The sequence below is a fragment of the Coturnix japonica genome, chromosome 10, assembly GCF_054131305.1.
Source record: "Coturnix japonica strain WE chromosome 10, WE-NBRP24, whole genome shotgun sequence".
NCBI lineage: Eukaryota > Metazoa > Chordata > Aves > Galliformes > Phasianidae > Coturnix > Coturnix japonica.
In genome coordinates this window covers 8,664,659-8,681,989 of record NC_140672.1, presented here as the reverse complement: position 1 = coordinate 8,681,989, position 17,331 = coordinate 8,664,659, and the positions used below count along the sequence as shown (strand labels likewise).

Below are 17,331 nucleotides of genomic sequence, written 5' to 3'. Positions count from 1 at the left end.
GCTCCTTAACAGGAGTGATACTGATAGCAAAATTACAAAATTATTAAACCATGACACCCTGGTATTTTTCTTTTATTTTTCTTAAATATTTTCCTTTTTTTTTTCTTAAATACTTTCCTTTTTACTATTTAAATGTTATGGGCACATCTTATAGAAACACAAGGCTGTTTACAAAGAAGTGCATGCTGTGTTGCTGTATGATGAGCAAGATACATCTATTCTTCATCTAGCAGGAATAGTTGCTGAGCCTTAAGAACAGTTTCAGAAAGCTTTGGGAATTTGGGCATTTTCCTTGTTTCTGCAACACAAAATGAAAATTTACGCTGTAAACAAAGAAAAGGGGAGTCCGAACTTGTACGTTAAATTTGAAGGAGATCAATCTGGGGTAATATTTAAAAAAAAAAAAAAAAAAAAAAAGGGGGAGCGTGGTCATCAAATACTATAAAATATATTAGCTGTTACTAGAATGCCACTTATCTTCCCCCCATAAGAATCACTGTCATGTTGTATGTGAATTTGTGAGGTGGGTTTTGAAGCTGAAATTAAAAACTTCTTGTATGGCAGTCTTCATAGTGGCTATCCAGACTATGTGTAGAAATAACAGCTATTATGTAGTCAGCTATTCACCAGTTTTAACTGATTATAAATTACGTTTCAGGGTGGAGAACATAGCATAGTGCCTGACACCTGTGTTGACCCTGAGGGCATTCTTGATTCTGTGCATTATGATGTCATGGATATTAAAGAGCAAGCTGAGGCAGCACATAGTTCCATTGTATCCCTGGAGGACCCGAAGGAAGATACTGGCTGGTTTGAAAAGCAGCTGGAGAAAACTAACTTTGAACTGATGGAGACCAAAGAAGAGCTAACAGAGAAAAACACCAAACTACTTAAAACTGAAGAAGAGCTGATGCAGAAGAACAAAGGTGAGTTATGCGATGTGAAAGGTAGAAGACAGAAATAGTTCATTAATCTAAAAGAGAAATAACCAGTTTGAGTAGGAATTAGAGGAGATGTTCTACCTTTGGAACCATAGCCTGTAGATAAGTGATAGTTTGTTCCGTGTGTATATTCAGGTTCAGCAATTCCACGGTTTTTGGTTATTTTTCTTTTTTTCCCCCTCTCCTTTAAACTGCAACTAGCAGCTTTACGCTTTTGTAAGTATGGGGTTAAATGTCTATATCTTGATTTTTACTTTTATATTGTAATCTCTACTCTTCTTTATGTCTTGTTGATGCAATGTTTTCGTTCCAAGAAATATAGAAAACTTTTGAATCACTCCCAATAAGTGAAGACCACATGCAAATTAATTAATCTGTTCAAAAGCTACCTAAACGTTAGAATATCTGGAAAAATTGATTACTTAAAACTATCTATTGGCTACTTATGTAATACAACCTTTTCTGTGTGTTACAGACTTTGAAATGCAGATGATTAAATTGGATGAGTCTGTTGAGCAACTTAAAGAAGCAACTGAGGTAACTTTATCAAGAAGATGTTGTGTAAAATTGTTTTAATACCAACTTGTGGTAGCTTAAAATGCTATGAATGCTCAGGATATCTCCACGTTCTATGCAGTCCATAAAACTTTATCCTGACTAATGTACCGCGAGCTACTGAATATGTGAAGACTAGCTTGATTAAGTATGTGTGCATACCACTTCTGGTGGTTTTTGTTCATTTTTTGATGTTTGGTAGCCTGAAGTAGCTCTGAAAACATTTATAGTTAATTCTGTCACTCAGATCTCTAACCTTGTAAGCTTAGCAACTTGACCCTTCTTAGTCTTTGACTGTCTGCATCACTGCAACTTAGTATTTCCATGGTATTAAAGCTGACTGTGATGACTAGTCATGTCCTCACCTATTGCTTCTTCCAAGAACAAGGCTCCAACTCTATCTGTGAGATTGTGTGGCCTGAACACTTCTGAGGCTTTTCTTTTCATAAGTTACTAAAGATGAATAATCAGTCCTTGGCAGTGCCAGCATGGCTTAACTATCGTCATCTTGTAAGTAAGGAAGCTTCGCTTGTGGTCAAGGACACAATCTAAAATATGCGTGACAGAGCTGACTAAGCTTTAAGGTTGGATTATATCTGTCACGATGAAAGTGATTTTAGCAGCTTAGCAGAAGTGTGATGTGATGAACTTGTATGAGAGCTGACCATTTGCTCTTTGACCATGTTTGTAATTTTGTTGACTTCTTGGAAACAGGAAATTCTTTGATAAACTGGTAAACTCTTGATTGTGTGCAAGTCTTTTACTTTGTAACCTGCTAGGCTCTTGCTTTCCCTTGTATACTCTACCGAGTATTGCACTTGTCATTATCTGAAGGTGTACTTGTTCTGTCTGCTATTGAGATTTGTAACTGATGTCTATAGAGTCACTGGGTAAATATTTTAGCTGTATGGTTTTGTGTAAATATTTGCCTACAGAAGATTACTGAGACTTGAGTGCTCCTTTTGTTAAGCTTCAATGTAGCTGATCTTATATCAATACAGGAAAAGACTACCTACCATTTAACTACCATTAAAGCAGAACCGGCAGAAGAGAACACTAATAAAGGAACTGAAAGCAGCCAATTTTCAGTGCTTTCAATTAAAGCACTGAAACAAGAGAAAACTGAGTTGGAAGTGGGAAGAAAGCGCAGTACTGATGAAGATAAGCCTACTGTGGAAGAGCCACCTCCAAAGAAAGGTACAGTTTCTTCCATCCTTGAACAGGGTGTCTTCCAAAACAATAAATTGCTTCCTATTCCGGATAGGAAGCAAAAGGCTGTGAAGCGTGTACCTTATGGTATAAGGAGAAAAGCCACTGTGTTAAACTGTAAATAGAAGTAACTGTTATGTAAATATCCCTTTTTCAGAAGGTCCTATGCTGTTCATTTTTGAATGCTTAAGAATAAAAGTTTTTTGCACTATTTTTTTCCTTTTTGCTGCTTTTTCCTCATCTGTTGATGCACTTGCAGATTTGGTAATAGTTTTAAAGCAGTTTCTTTAGGATTGTTTCAACTGCTGTTGCTGATCTTCTGAGTAGCATCAGCTGTTCAAGTGCTTTTTTTTGTTTGTTTGTTTTGTTTTTCCTGAAGCAACTATCAAAATTGTTGACGACCTGCTAATTGCTCGCTCATGGGCAATATTTGAGCAAAATGGTTTGGATAAGCTCTGATGCATTTAACTTCACTTCTGGGCACAGCTGAGCATCAGTGTTCCTAGAATTACGGAAGGCATATACAATGTAGAAGGGAAAATCTAAAACTTAGCTGTAGTCCCTTCCTTTCTTGTATTCCTCTTGCAAAATATGTGCAAGGGAGAAAGTCAAGGCCTTCTTTGGATGAGATGCTGTTCTTGGATGATTTGTCCCTGCTGCCTTTATTTGGCATAAATATTGAATCCTAATATGACCACTGAATGGCATCACGTATAAGAATCTTACCAGAGACTGAGGGAGGGATGTGGACTCCTCCATACTCCAAATAGTAGTGGGTTTGTTCTAATCATATGACCAAAGCTCTCATTTAAAAATTAATGACAGCAATGCTCCACATAGGAATTAAAATGGGTAGCTGATAGTCACAATGTCAGCATGAAGTTTTCTGTTAAGAAGTACTGAGTATTCAATCATGTTAAAATTTTCTTCTATTTGTGAGTATTAATAGCGTCCAATTTCAAAAACTGCTTAATATGTATTCTTTAGCTATGTTAAATATACACAGTAGAACAATGAGCACAGGTATGTTGTGCTGGTTCTTTTGTAGAATTAGTTATATAAGTAGCACGAGCAAAAGTGTTTTAGGAGATGCTAGGTTATCTCAGCTTCAAGTTCAGGGTATTTACACCATTCTCTGAGCTTTTAGGTCTTGTTTCCTATGCTCTGTAATAATGCTTTTTCCCTACTTCCTGTGTAAGGAGCTTCTAAACTGAACATTACACATCTTCTCCCTAGTCTTATTTATCTTGCTTTAGTGCTTGCTTGTTGTTTTCAGCATAAAGCGTTTAGATTACTTATAAATCATATTCCCCTCACTAGTGTTGCTGGGAGCAGCAATCAAAACCAAAACCTGGTTTGGGGTGGAATACGCCACTGCTGTTTCTTCAGTATGACTTTTAAATCAGTTGAGGGCTGTATATAAAACTCCTTAGATGAGTTAAGAGGCTGTTTCCATGCAGTACATGTGAATCTGTATGTAATGCAGGCTGCACATGGGCGCTATAAAATTCTGCATTTCTGTAGTTGTAGTAATAAAAGGACTGTACAAGAATCACCATGGAATATATTGTTGTGTTGACACAATCCCTAGTAAGTCTTGACTTATATTTATTTTTCTAATACTTAAAGTATGCATATTATGGAATGGACGTAACTGGATTCTAAAGCAATGATGAAATACAGCAGAAGTCGCTTTTGATAGAAAGAAAATGCATGTGATTTTAGCTAATTGCTCACCAGTTAAAGAAAAAAACAGCCCCAAGCTAATGGAATATTTATGGAAACTTGAATCTGCAAATTTGTACAACTTTATGAGTGAACTTTATATGCAAAAGAGTAAGTGTGGACAGAAGTAGGAATCCTCATATTTTGTTTAGAGATCAACTGAATAAGAGAGACAGATATCAACACTTAAGTGATCAACTTGTCCAGAGTTTTATCTTTCTTTTGAAAGTAAGAGGACTGTGAGTTGGAATGAAATTTCTTAGAGAACTGTTTATCTACCATTTAGATGTAGATGGAGTGATTCCTGGCTGCCTTATAGGGATTGCTGAAGCACGGAAGATAGAAAGAATATAGCTGTGAATTATCTATCTCGTTCCCATGTTTCTTAAATCTAATTAGATTTTCTACTGGTGTGGAGTGGAAGGTTTGAGTAGTGCCATCGTAAAAGTGTTCTTCCAGACTGAAAACCTTTTGCTGTTAATTCTGTATAGAAATCTGAGGCACCTGATTACGTGTTCAGAGGACTTTAATTCCTTCACTAGTATCAAATACTATGTGATGTGAGGGTATGGCTTGCATATTACGACAGTTTTTCACTTAGAAGTTGCTACTTGGTGTTGTGAACTGCTATGTAATAATGATTTTAATCAATCTGAGCTACATTCCTTTTCCCTATTTTTTTTTTGTTTGTTTGTTTGTTTTACAGTAGTTGTAAGTGAGAGAAAGAAAAAGAACACTGTAGAGCAAAAGAAAATTGAACACATGAAACAAAAGTGCTCCACGTACCGAAAGGAAGTACTAGCACTGAGGGAAAAAACTGAAATCTTGGAACATCATTTAACTGTGCTTGAAGAACAATGCAGAAGAGAAAAAAATAAAAAAAGAAGATTTCAGTAAGCAGGTAACAAGCCTGCGTATTGAGCTTTCTTTTTCTGAAGAAACAGCTGATGCCCTCCGTGAACAAATTCTGCAGGGTCAAGCTGACTATTGGGGAATTGCTTCTGAACTGGATGAACAGAAATCTATAAATATGACACTAGAAGACAAAAATGCCCAACTAACTAACAACATAGAAGCTGCCAAAGAATATATAATTGATAAAGTGTCACAAGTAAAAGAAATGCGGACCAAATTAGATGAATTATACAAATGTCACTTAGAGTTTCACGCCATCGGTACTGACTTTGTCAGTGTAAAGGATTCCTCAGACTGTGAAAAAGATGAGCCAGGGACATCTCAAATTAGTTCTGCATGCACTCAGTCACAGACTTCTTCCATCTCAGATCTTGTGCAGGACCTCTCCTTTAACTATAGTCTTGAAAAGATTTGGGAAGTATGCAGAAGTATTGTTGATGTTTCCTCACAAAAAAGTCAGCACATCAAAGCACTGCTTCAAGACAACGAAAACATAAAGGCGGGACTGAATAATGCTGAAAATCATAATCGTCAACTTGTAATGAAGCTATGTGAGATTACAACTCACACTAGTCAGGAAGATGATCTTGTGAATCAGTTACATGAGCAAATAGAAAAGAAAACTCAGGACTTTGAAGAAAAGACTGCAGAAGATCAGAGAGTGATTGCACAACTTCAGGAGGAAGTTGCCAACTGTGAGGTAAAAATAAGAGAGCTTGAATATCGCCTGGAGGCTTCCAAGACAATGGAAGACAATGTGTCAAAACTCAATGAATTACTTAAAGAAAAAGAATCTATTATTGTTAATCTAGAGACAGTTACAGCAACTCTGCAGGAGAAGTCTGCAAATGCAGACAAAAAGGTTGAAGAGTTAAGTAGCAAAGAAGCAAATCTGATTCAAGAAGTTCTGCAGCTGAAAAACAGCTTGGAGCAGATGAAACAGTCTCTTTGGGAAAAGGAAAAGAGTGAAATGGAGAAAGTGCAACGTATAGAATCGTAAGTAACCACTGAGTTAACTTACAGCCCTTTGAGAATGAACTAGAGTTAAAAATAGTTAATGGGAACATCCCTTCGACTTAATGCATCTGCATGCTTATCAATGGCCAAACTACTACTTTAGGATGCTTTGGTATGCTACTTGAGTTCCAAGGGAAAACAGGAGTGTGCAAGGAAATAAAGAATAATATGGGGATTGCTGGTGGTTTTGTTGTACATCCCTCAGAATAGCATCTGAATAATTTATTGCTTCAGCATCTGATTATGAGAAGCAAGCTGAAATTCAAAAGTAATTGTTTAAATCTTGTTACTGGTCTAGATAGATTTAAGAGTCTATTTACAAATAGAAACCAACAGGCAGGGCATGGATTAAGCTGTAATTGCTGTTTCCATGAGATGTGTAACAGTAATGTTCTTTGTCTCTTTATTTTTAACATAAGGCTAGAAAATATTCTTTCTGAGAGTTCTGCCCTTGTACTGAATTTGAAAAAAGATTTGCAGAGGAAAGAAGAAGAGTATGCAGATCTAAAAGACAAACATTCTGATGCCGAGAAACAAATTCAGCAAGTACAAAGCGAGGTTTGTAGTCAACTGAGATATTTTTTTTCTGTAAGATTATGCTTGGCTTTCTGCTGTTAAAACTTCTCAAACTTTAACTATGAAGCTGGAAATTTCACACTAGTGTGGCTAGCAGCAAATCTTAGGTAAAGTTGCCATTGAAGCTCTAGAGGGGACCAGAAGTTAAAACATGGTTTCACATAGATAATGAACAGAGGAAAGTAAAGTTGGTTAGTAGTCTGGAATAAGGTTTGTGAAGAGAATAGCTAATCTGCCTCTGGAGGGGACTTGTTATTATCTCTACGTTACTGGTGACTTGCCATTGGTATCCGTGGTAACTCCAAAGCCTAAAACCTAAGTCTTGTGAAAAAACGCTGATAACAGGGAAGAAGAATGCTATTTACTTGAAGAGAAATAGACTAATTTCCAGAGGCTCTTTAATATAAGCATGTATATTTTTTTTCTTCAATTTCAGCTTCAGTGATGTTAATAGTTAAAATTTAATTATTAAACAAGAAGATATCTTAAAACCCATTTTGCAGGATCTTAGTCTGAAAGTTTATTGGGTGTGCTTGGGGTGGAAAATTGAAGCTTAAAAATGAATTCATGTCTTCCTTGGTAACCTTGCACTTGCTGTCGTTTTCCTACTCAGCACTTGTTTGTGAATTCCTCTTTATTTAACAAAGAAGTATTTGGCCAGGTTGGATTACAGAAGTCTTTTAATGAACCGTGAGCTGTGCTTACATTACAGGTGTCCACGATGCGTTCTGTGGAGGAATCCCTCAGGAACAGGATGGAAGAACTTGAAAGGATTAATAACCAGTTTAAGGATGAGCTGGATTATAAAGACTATACTATCCAACAACTTAAACAGGTATTTTTCTTGCTCTTAACTTTTATTAAATGAATGATGCAGGTTTTCCAAGCAACAGGGAAAAGGTGAAAAAAAAAATTGGAGCAAAATGAAAGTGGCCAACTGAAATTAGCGGTAGACCATGAAAGATATTCAAATAATTAGTCACTACAGAGCACTGGCAGATTGCTTTAAATACAATAATCTGCATAGTAAATACATATGTAATACATGCATATAACCTGATCTTGTTGAGTGACATCACGATATGTTAATTGAAATGTCTTACCATAAACTCTTTTTATCAGCTTGTGTCCTTATTTATGCTAGATGAAAAACTTATTAATTCTAGGCTGTCTTAACGATTCTGCTTGTTTCTACTGTGTATGCTTTTCTTTCATCATGAAATATAGGAGCTGGAGGAAAAGGACCATAATATTCAAAATATTCCTGGCGCGCTGCCCTCAAAGATAAGGACGTTGAGGAGAGCTGGCTACTGTTCAAGGATGCCCTTCTGGCAGCACAAGAGGTCTCCATTCCCCTGATTAAGAAAGTGGGCAGGAGAGGTAGAAAACCGGCATGGCTCAGCAAGGACCTGCTAAGAGAACTGAGGGTGAAGAAAGGGGTGTACAAGCTCTGGAAACAAGGCTGTGTCACCCGGGAAGAATACAGGGATGCCGTCCGAACTTGCAGATGTGGGATCAGGAAAGCCAAGGCACAGGCAGAACTGAACTTGGCGAGGGATGTGAAAAACAATAAGAAAACCTTCTACAGGTACATTGGCCAGAAGAGACAGGCCAAAATGGGCGTGCCTACTCTGGTAAATTCAAAAGGAGAAATGGCTTCAACAGATGAAGAGAAAGCTGAGGTGCTGAATGAGTTCTTCACCTCGGTCTTCACTGATGGCCAGGATTCTAGTCTTTTTCACGTCCCTAAGTCTTGCACCCCCATCCCTCCATGTGGGGACCAAGGAGGTAAATCCCTCCCCACTGTAAGGGTAGAGCAAGTCCGAGAGTGCCTTCTTAGACTGAATGAGTATAAGTCTATGGGGCCAGATGGCGTGCATCCCAGGGTCCTGAAGGAGCTGGCTGAGGTGGTTGCTGAGCCGCTCTCCATCATATTTGAGAAGTCGTGGCTGTCAGGTGAGGTCCCGGATGATTGGAGGAAGGGTCATGTCACTCCCATTTACAAGAAGGGGAGCAGGGACGACCCGGGTAACTACAGGCCGGTGAGTCTCACCTCTGTGCCTGGGAAGATTATGGAACAGATCCTCCTGGACAACATGCTTGATCACATAAAGAACAAGCATGTGATCCGAGACAGCCAGCACGGCTTCACCAGGGGAAGGTCATGCTTAACTAATCTTGTGGCCTTCTATGATGGAGTGACGGCGTTGGTGGATGAAGGGAAGGCGACCGATGTCATTTACCTGGACCTGAGCAAGGCCTTTGACATGGTCCCCCATCACATCCTCATCTCCAAATTGGAGGGAGGTGGATTTGATGGGTGGACAACTAGATGGATAAGCAATTGGTTGAAAGGCCGCAGACAGAGGGTGGTGGTCAATGGCTCTATGTCCAGGTGGAGGCCGGTAATGAGCGGCGTCCCTCAAGGGTCTGTCTTGGGACCGGTGCTCTTTAACATCTTTATTAATGACATCGATGAGGGAATGGAGTGCACCCTCAGCAAGTTTGCTGATGACACCAAGCTGAGTGGTGCAGTCGATACGGTGGAGGGAACAGATGCCATTCAGAGGGACCTTGACAGGCTGGAAAGCTGGGCTCGGGTGAACCTAATGAGGTTCAACACGGCAAAGTGCAAGGTTTTGCACTTGGGCCGGAAGAACCCCAGGCACCTGTACAGGCTGGGAGGAGTTGTCCTTGAGAGCAGCTCAGCTGAAAAAGACCTAGGGGTCCTGATAGATGAGAAACTTAACATGAGCCAGCAGTGCGCTCTGGCAGCCCAGAAAGCAAATGGGATCCTGGGCTCCATCAGGAGAGGGGTGGTCAGCAGGGATAGGGAGGTGATTGTCCCTCTCTACTCTGCTCTTGTGAGGCCCCATCTGGAGTACTGTGTCCAGGTGTGGAGCCCTCAGTACAAAAAAGATATGGAAATTTTGGAAAGGGTCCAGAGGAGGGCCACAAAGATGATCGGGGGCTGGAGCACCTCCCCTATGAGGACAGGCTGAGGGAGTTGGGTTTGTTCAGCCTGGAGAAGAGAAGGTTGCGGGGTGACCTCATTGCAGCCTTTCAGTACCTGAAGGGAACTTACATCCAGGAGGGGAGTAAACTCTTCGAAAGGGCTGATAATAGCAGGACTAGGGGAAATGGTTTTAAGTTGAAGGAGGGAAGATTTAGGTTGATGTTAGGGGTAAGTTCTTTACTAGAAGGGTGGTTAGGTCCTGGAACAGGCTGCCCAGTGAGGTTGTGGATGCCCCGTCCTTGGAGGTGTTCAAGACCAGGTTGGACGGGGCCCTGGGCAACCTGATCTAGTAAATGCGTATGTTTGGTGGCCCTGCTAGGCAGGGGGGTTGGAACTACATGATCCTTGAGGTCCCTTCCAACCCGGGTAATTCTGTGATTCTGTGTGTGATTCTGTGATTCAAAAGTGGCGTGAGGAGAGAGATCAGTTAGTAGAAGCTTTGAAAGAACAGCTCAAAACTTTGGCTTCTAATGTCATACAAAAAGAGACAGAAATAGCAGAACTGAAACAATCTGCCTTAAAGGATTCAAGCAAGGTCAGCTCTCCTTTCCTTCTACCTGATTAGCTACCCATAAATTCTGTAAAACTCCTGTACCTGCTCTTTGTATTCTGGGTGTGGTTCTGTTCTTGAACACTGTCGTATTGACATCATGTGCAACTAACCAAAAAAAGAACCAGCTTTTATTTTTGTTCTTCAGAAACAGAATTTCTGTTAATTACTAAAATTTCAATTTTTTCAGTAGTTCAGATAAGCAGATGTCAGTTTGATGCTTATGATCCTACAGTCAGACTGGACATCTGTAGCTTTTTCTGATAATTCACAGCATTTCCGGATCCCAAGCTAGGCTCAATACTCAGACAGTAGTTCTGTCTCAGGTTTCTTACTTTCTTTGCTTTCTCTGAGGTAGTATCTACAATGGCATGAAAAGACAGAAGGGGACGTGGAGAGAGATTAAGGGAAGCATCAAAAAGCAGAGGGGGGATGATCTCTGGAAGTTGCATTTCTTATTTCAACATCCAGCTTTTAATCAGGATAGCCAATCTAAGCCGTAGCATAGAATTTCAGAAGCTAAACAGAAGACTAAATGAGTTGTGCACTTTTGAGAATGTTTGGATTCACTTTCTCTGAGAAGAAAGATGTTCTCATAGCAAAACTTCCCCTACAACTGCCGACTTTCTCACAGTACCGAGGATTTGGGAACAAATAAATGCTCGGGTTATTATATCTTAAGAGAGATGAAGGCTGAAGCACATAAGTAAAATAGAAGAATCAAAATATATTGTATTACAACTTCCCAGGCAATTCTGTGACTACTGCACTTGTAACAGTGACCGTACAAATCCGTGAAATGTTACTGTTCTTGAATAGTTAAGTGTTCTAGCCTGCAATTCTAAAACTGATGCTACTAAGTAATTGCAATACTGCTTGTGTGTGTTAATTCCTTTTGACAATCCCACAACTCAGCAGTTTTTACTGTTTATTAGGATAATGCAACTGTGATAGAAGAGTTAAGAAAAGAACTGGCTGACAAAGATGACTTTATAAAGGAATTAAAACAACGCATTAACCACAGTAGCCCTCAGTGTTTGCCAGAAATACCTTTACTTGAAGAAAGACAAAGTAGAAGGAATGACTCTGTAAATGAAAAGGTATGATTATATTTATAGAAAGTCAGTACTTAACATCTTGTTAACCCCTTTTTGTTCTTCTCTCTTTTGGAGGCAGAATACTGCCTGAGACTGTTAGTGAGACCCAGTAGTGTGTATCTGAAGATCACACAATGAATAGATGTTACTACCTTCCCACACTTGTGCTGTGTTTCAGCTTACGTGTTCATGTGGCGTCTGAGCTTGAGGTTTTACACTGTAACTTTAGAAAACTCGAGATATTTTGGAGGTCTAATGCATAGCCTAATCTTTACTCCTTTTAAATATTTACAGCCTAGGAAACAACAAAGCAAAACTAAAACTGGAGAAAGTATTCCATTAAGATGCAAAGCTGAAGACAATTATTTGTCACGTCGATGTACTAGGAGCCTCACTTCATTAAATGAATCTGAGGTTAGTATGAAACTTCAGATCTGAAAATGTTGTGATTGTATTGCTTTTGATAAGGAATGAGTAGGAAAAGATCTCATGTTCTCTAAACAACTCCCAAGTTTTAATTTATTTATCCCTTTCAAGGTGATCAGATCACCTGTTTTTATAGCCTTTGATAGGAATAAAAGCTGTTGAAACAATTATGTGATGAATTTTTGTCAGGTGCTGTTGAAAACTCTCCTCATGTTAATGCTTATGAAGTGGCTCATGATTAGATAAGTTACTAGGAAAAAATTCATGGAGCCACTGAAACGGGCACAGCAAATTGAACTTATTTTCTTCCTCTGCAGGATTTCTGGATATTGTTTTGTTAGCAGATGATGTTAATCATTCCTATATAAGTTTTTAATTGCTAACTTTCATAAAATAGCAGTTACATATATTTTAAAAACAAAGTATTTATTAACCAACTTAATTCTTGGAAATACACTGGGTGGTGATACTCCATTCAGATTCTTAGCAGAGCCTGATAAAGTGGCTCTGACTACTTTTTGTCTTTCTACAATCTTTGGTAACTTTTTGAGAGGAAGAAGACTCCCCTCAGGGGGTGGGAACAGTGTAAGTAGTAAAAGCTGCTAGTCTGTGTTTGGGACACTGGAGTTTGCTAGTTACTAGCAGCAGTAGAAGCAGCCATCTACCATTTTCTGATGTCCCCAGCAGCCTGTCTTCCATGTGTTCAACCAGCATCTGAACTCATTTTTGATATGCTAGCTGAATTCCTGCCATAGAGAAGGAGGAGTCCAGGTGATCTCAGTTCTGACTTTGTTGTTCCTGTTGAGAAAAACAGGATTGGGTGGATTGTGGACAGTAAGTGCTGCTGGGGATATGCATACTGACATTTCCCTGTCACTTAGCTGTGCATTTGCTGCCATTTGACCATGAGCAGGTACATGATAGCCTTCAGCTTAAGTACGGTGTCATTGCTTGAATGTCTGTATTCTCTCCAGGGAAAAGATAGCAATGGAGTTCTTCAATGACTTGTACTGGGCTTGCACCTTGCCAGCTGGACCTTACTTATGTAAATAACATCTCTAGTGTAGAAGAGGAAGGGCAAATTCCCTAAGATTAAGCTGGAAGTAAATCGAACACTTGAATCAAATGCTCCTGTTCCTGCCCAGTTCTGACGCAGCAGAGTTGACATGAAGAAAATCGTGTCAGTTCTACCACCATTCTCTATTAAAAAAAAAGTGTAGTTGTCTGTGCCCTTGAGAAAAAATGACTTGTAAAGTATCAGGCTCAGTTTAACATGGAGAACTTTTTTTGTGATCATAGATTGGAAATAATTTTAAATGTAACAAGTTCTAGGAAAGAAGGGTAAAACTCTGCTGTAACTGAAATAGACTCCTTCTGTTACAAGTGTTCTTACAGCAGGAAAATCGAATGCTTACATATCCTTTTCCAGATGCTTTATAGCTTTTTAATCTCATGGCTACCTTAACACTTGCACTTAAAATTCTTCTGTGCTATCAGGAGCATTTGGAAACTGTCCTCGACTCTTCTGGAGTGTCCGCAGAAAATGGCAAAACTAGTCGGTTCCCAAAACCGGAGCTGGAAATCCCACTGACACCTCTGCAACCTGATAAGATGGAGATAAAGCAGCACGGCAGCATGATACCTTTAGGAGTGAAAATGCCTAAGGCAAAAAAGAAAAGAAGTGATGACATGGATGAGGTATGACCTAGACCCAACAGAAAACAAAATATCTGATGCCTTTTTACCATTCTCATTTAAGCATTAAAAAAATGCTATTTCTACCTCAGTAAAGTAGTTGAAGAATTTAATCAATGAACTGCTTTAATGAACAAAACTAATAGCCAAGCTCAGTGATAATGGTTTAAGAGAAGGGAATTTCTCTTAACTCCATTGTGTATTTTCTTTGTAACCTGTAGACATAAATCAGCTTTTTAGACATCATGAGATGTCTAATACTGATATCTTAATGTCCTGTTTTTATAATTGAATGCTTATTTATTATTTGATTTACAGTGGAATAGTTACCACTAGCAAATACTTCCCTACTATTAGCAAAAGTGTTTAAAGTGTTCACTTTTGTGACATCAATTGTTCTTTCCAAAAGAATCATGGCTGAAACTTGTCTTATTTTCCCAGGATTTTGTGAAAAGTGAGAACACGAAAAATACAAAATCTGTCATGGCTTTTAATTCACCCTCTGCAAGTGACGAGAAAATGGTTGGTTTTTGTTCTAGTTTTGAAGCTAGCTTGGGACGTCCTGTAATTGTGTGGTCACACGAAAGAAGCAGTGTCTTATCCTTATGTGTATACCTGAATGGGAATCTTACATGCTTATGAGCTCTTCCTATTAAATTCCATAAGCTAACCAAAGGGCAAGTCAGTCTGTCCCCAGAGCCTGTAATGGCTGTACTGTGTAATGATTTGGAGGGAAGGATATTGCACACTGAATAGTTGGGAAGAGAAGCTTTAGTGTATTATCGTGTGCTTTTGTAAGTGAAGCCCTTGTATTAAACTAAGGTTCATATCATTAATATGCATGGCAGTTATTAAAAACAGATGTTCACATGTGATAGCAGTATCCTTGGTATAGTCAGAGTATGAGTAGTAGATTTTTCCCATCTGTTGTCTTCTGTTTTGTATGTTTGTTTATTTTATGTAATTAGAACAGCTTATGTAAGAAACAACTCCACAGCTTGGGAGCTACTTTTAAAGAAACTACTGCCTTATTAAGAAACTTTAAGAAACGTATGCCTTGAAATAGCTGAGATTTTGACAACTCCCTAAAGGGTATAAAATTGTCTACATTACTTGCCGTTGTGGTATCATCAGCATAATGAACAGAGGTGTCAGTAGTAAAGCTCAAAATGTCAACTTAAAATAACGTTGAACTAAAATGAAGTTTAAACAATGCTCTTGTTTCACATGTTCACATCTCTGTTGAACAGAAATCCGGAAAAGACTACTTCCTGAGAAAGCGAGTACATGCTTCAAGACTGACTAAAAAGAAGGATGAAACACTGCAAAAAGTTGGAGATTTTATTCAAAGCTCTCCTTCTATTATACACTCTAAAGGTTGGTGTAGAATAAGTTTTATTCCATGTTTTCTAGACATTGTAGAATGGCTTGTTTCTGCTGTAGGCTATTAATGTATGTGTTCTGAGACTTGTCTGCCATGTTAAGTTGTCCTTTGATTTATGAAGTAAATGCATTTATTCATCTCTTCAGAGATTCATTATTACATTTGTGAAAACCTACAAGTATACAGAGAAAGTTGGTTCTGTCTTGTGCTTCTGTCAGCACGAAAGTTAGGCCTGTTGTTTAACTCCTGCTGAAGTTTCTGACTTCCAGCGACTTCTGAGCCATGATTGTCTTTCATACTCCATTTTAATGCGAGCTTTAAGCTGCCGTACCTGAAGCTATAAACAGTTTCAGCTATAGAAGCAATAAAGAACCTCGATGAACAAATACAATTTCTGAGTATTTTCACTTAAATTTTACGTGTCATTTATAAACCAAGTTTGTTACGAAGCTTTTTTTGCATTCAGTGATTTAAAGACTCACAAAACCAGTAAGTTGATTGGTTTATGTATCAAAAGAAATTTCTTCTAGCCAAGAAGCTGATGTCAGCAGTAAGTTCTCCTAAATCAAACGAACCTGAAAGTCTCGAAGAAGGAGAGACCAAGCCAAAACGATCCAAAAGGAAGCTGTATTCCACTCTCGTTTCTGGCCCTCTAGATATACCTGCTTCTTCGGTAAGCGATTATACTGTAGTCTTGGATTAAAATAAACTACTAAGGAGTCCAAACAGACTGGAGGTTTCATCTATTTGCAGGAGGAGGTTGAAAGTACTGAGGTATTTCTTTATTCTACCAAGTCATTCTTGTTGGTCTTCCTGCTGTTCTGTTTTAGTTTGTCCTCAAAGATCTCTGTGTTTGGCTGGCTTACAGTTTACTAAGTAGGTGATGTAGCAATCACGGAGATGTCTTCTAATTTGGAATCATAGATAATTTCAGTGTGTTGGAGTGGGATTATTCTACTACACGCTTTTCTAGAGCACAACTTAGACAGCTTTTTAGGTATGCTTAAACTATGATCTCCTGTCTAAGCCAACTTGCAGAGGATCTGATGTGCCAGTTTCATGACTCTGTCGGCAGCTATTGTGCTAAGAACATTCTTGCTCTGTTGGAACTGCATCTTTTAATTATATTAGAGTCCTTTTTCTGTTCAGCAATGTGATCATTTGCCCATACTGTAATATCCCTCTGAATTTTTTGATGATTTGACGAATGATAGGGGCAGAAACCAAAATGTTACATTTTTTTGGTTAGAGGATGAAGAAGATGAGACAATTTCTTCTCTCACTGTAGTTCTGAGAACATGGAACTGAACCGAGAACTGAAATTCTGGGCAAGTCATAGCTACAGGGATTGAGGCTAAAAATGTTTTCTGAACGCTTCATGTTTCACAAAACAAGTATTATAATACTCTTTTGAAAACAAGTATTTCAAAATGAAAGCTGCCTTCAGGCTTTCCTCAGATGTGTGTGCTTTTTTAAGATAAACAGGATTTTGTACATTCTCCATATTTGTTCCTTGTGATTAAGCTGCATTAAAATGATCTCGATATCCCATAGTTTTCTGAATAAAATATAATAAGCAAATGCCATTCTGAAATCCATTTAGGGGAAGAAATATGTTTGCATGGGTCAAGAAGAGCTTGTCAGTCTTGTGCGAAAAGATGAGTAACTTTTGAAATGTTTTCTTCAGGAATCTGAGGAACAAAAGAAGGAAAGTGATCATCTGATCATCAAACGACGGCTGAGATCCAGAACAGCTAAAAAACCTTGAAGAAGCATGTTTGTTCCCCTTTCTCAGGACATACTTTTATCGTAGTATTAAAACTGGTTGTTAATAAACAGTAACAGTTACTCCGTTGTGTTCTTAAATTTGTATATAGGTGTACAGTGTCTCTCTGACAGTTTCAAACTGACTCCATTGAGGCTGAAATAAATACAAGCTTTCTTTAACTGGGCTTGGATTTTATTGTGGTTAAGGGTTTATTTATTTTTGTCTTGCCTCCCCTGTATAGGAACAGTATCTCTGGGACTGATTGCTATTTACCCATTGTGCAGTAATAACTGTACTTGTTCAGGATGGCCTGGCTTGCTTTTTTCACGTGACTGGTGTACTTAGCAGAACTCTGGCAGAGAGAAGAGCATGAATACACATTAATATTTATGTATACTTAATTTTTGGATCTTTTTAAAGAATTTTCTTTGGAGAGAAGATGGTGCCAATTCCTCAG

General features: G+C 38.6%; 1 protein-coding gene and 2 long non-coding RNA genes across 3 annotated transcripts; all 3 read left to right on the top strand.

The window, feature by feature from the left end:
• Positions 1–2,480: 2,480 nt before the first annotated feature.
• Positions 2,481–7,806, top strand: LOC146759242 (kinesin-like protein KIF20B). Its single transcript, XM_085510328.1, has 4 exons — positions 2,481–2,693; positions 5,137–6,341; positions 6,782–6,920; positions 7,651–7,806. The coding sequence occupies exons 2-4, from the start codon at positions 5,461–5,463 to the stop codon at positions 7,804–7,806; spliced, it is 1,176 nt and encodes a 391-aa protein (XP_085366454.1). The 5' UTR covers positions 2,481–2,693; positions 5,137–5,460.
• Positions 7,807–9,642: 1,836 nt separating this feature from the next.
• LOC146759241 (uncharacterized) lies at positions 9,643–15,093 on the top strand. The gene is made up of 3 exons (XR_014932242.1): positions 9,643–10,489; positions 11,896–12,015; positions 14,973–15,093. It is a non-coding gene; the product is annotated as an uncharacterized LOC146759241 (long non-coding RNA).
• Positions 15,094–15,640: 547 nt separating this feature from the next.
• LOC146759240 (uncharacterized) lies at positions 15,641–16,978 on the top strand. Its single transcript, XR_014932241.1, has 2 exons — positions 15,641–15,779; positions 16,794–16,978. It is a non-coding gene; the product is annotated as an uncharacterized LOC146759240 (long non-coding RNA).
• Positions 16,979–17,331: the final 353 nt, after the last annotated feature.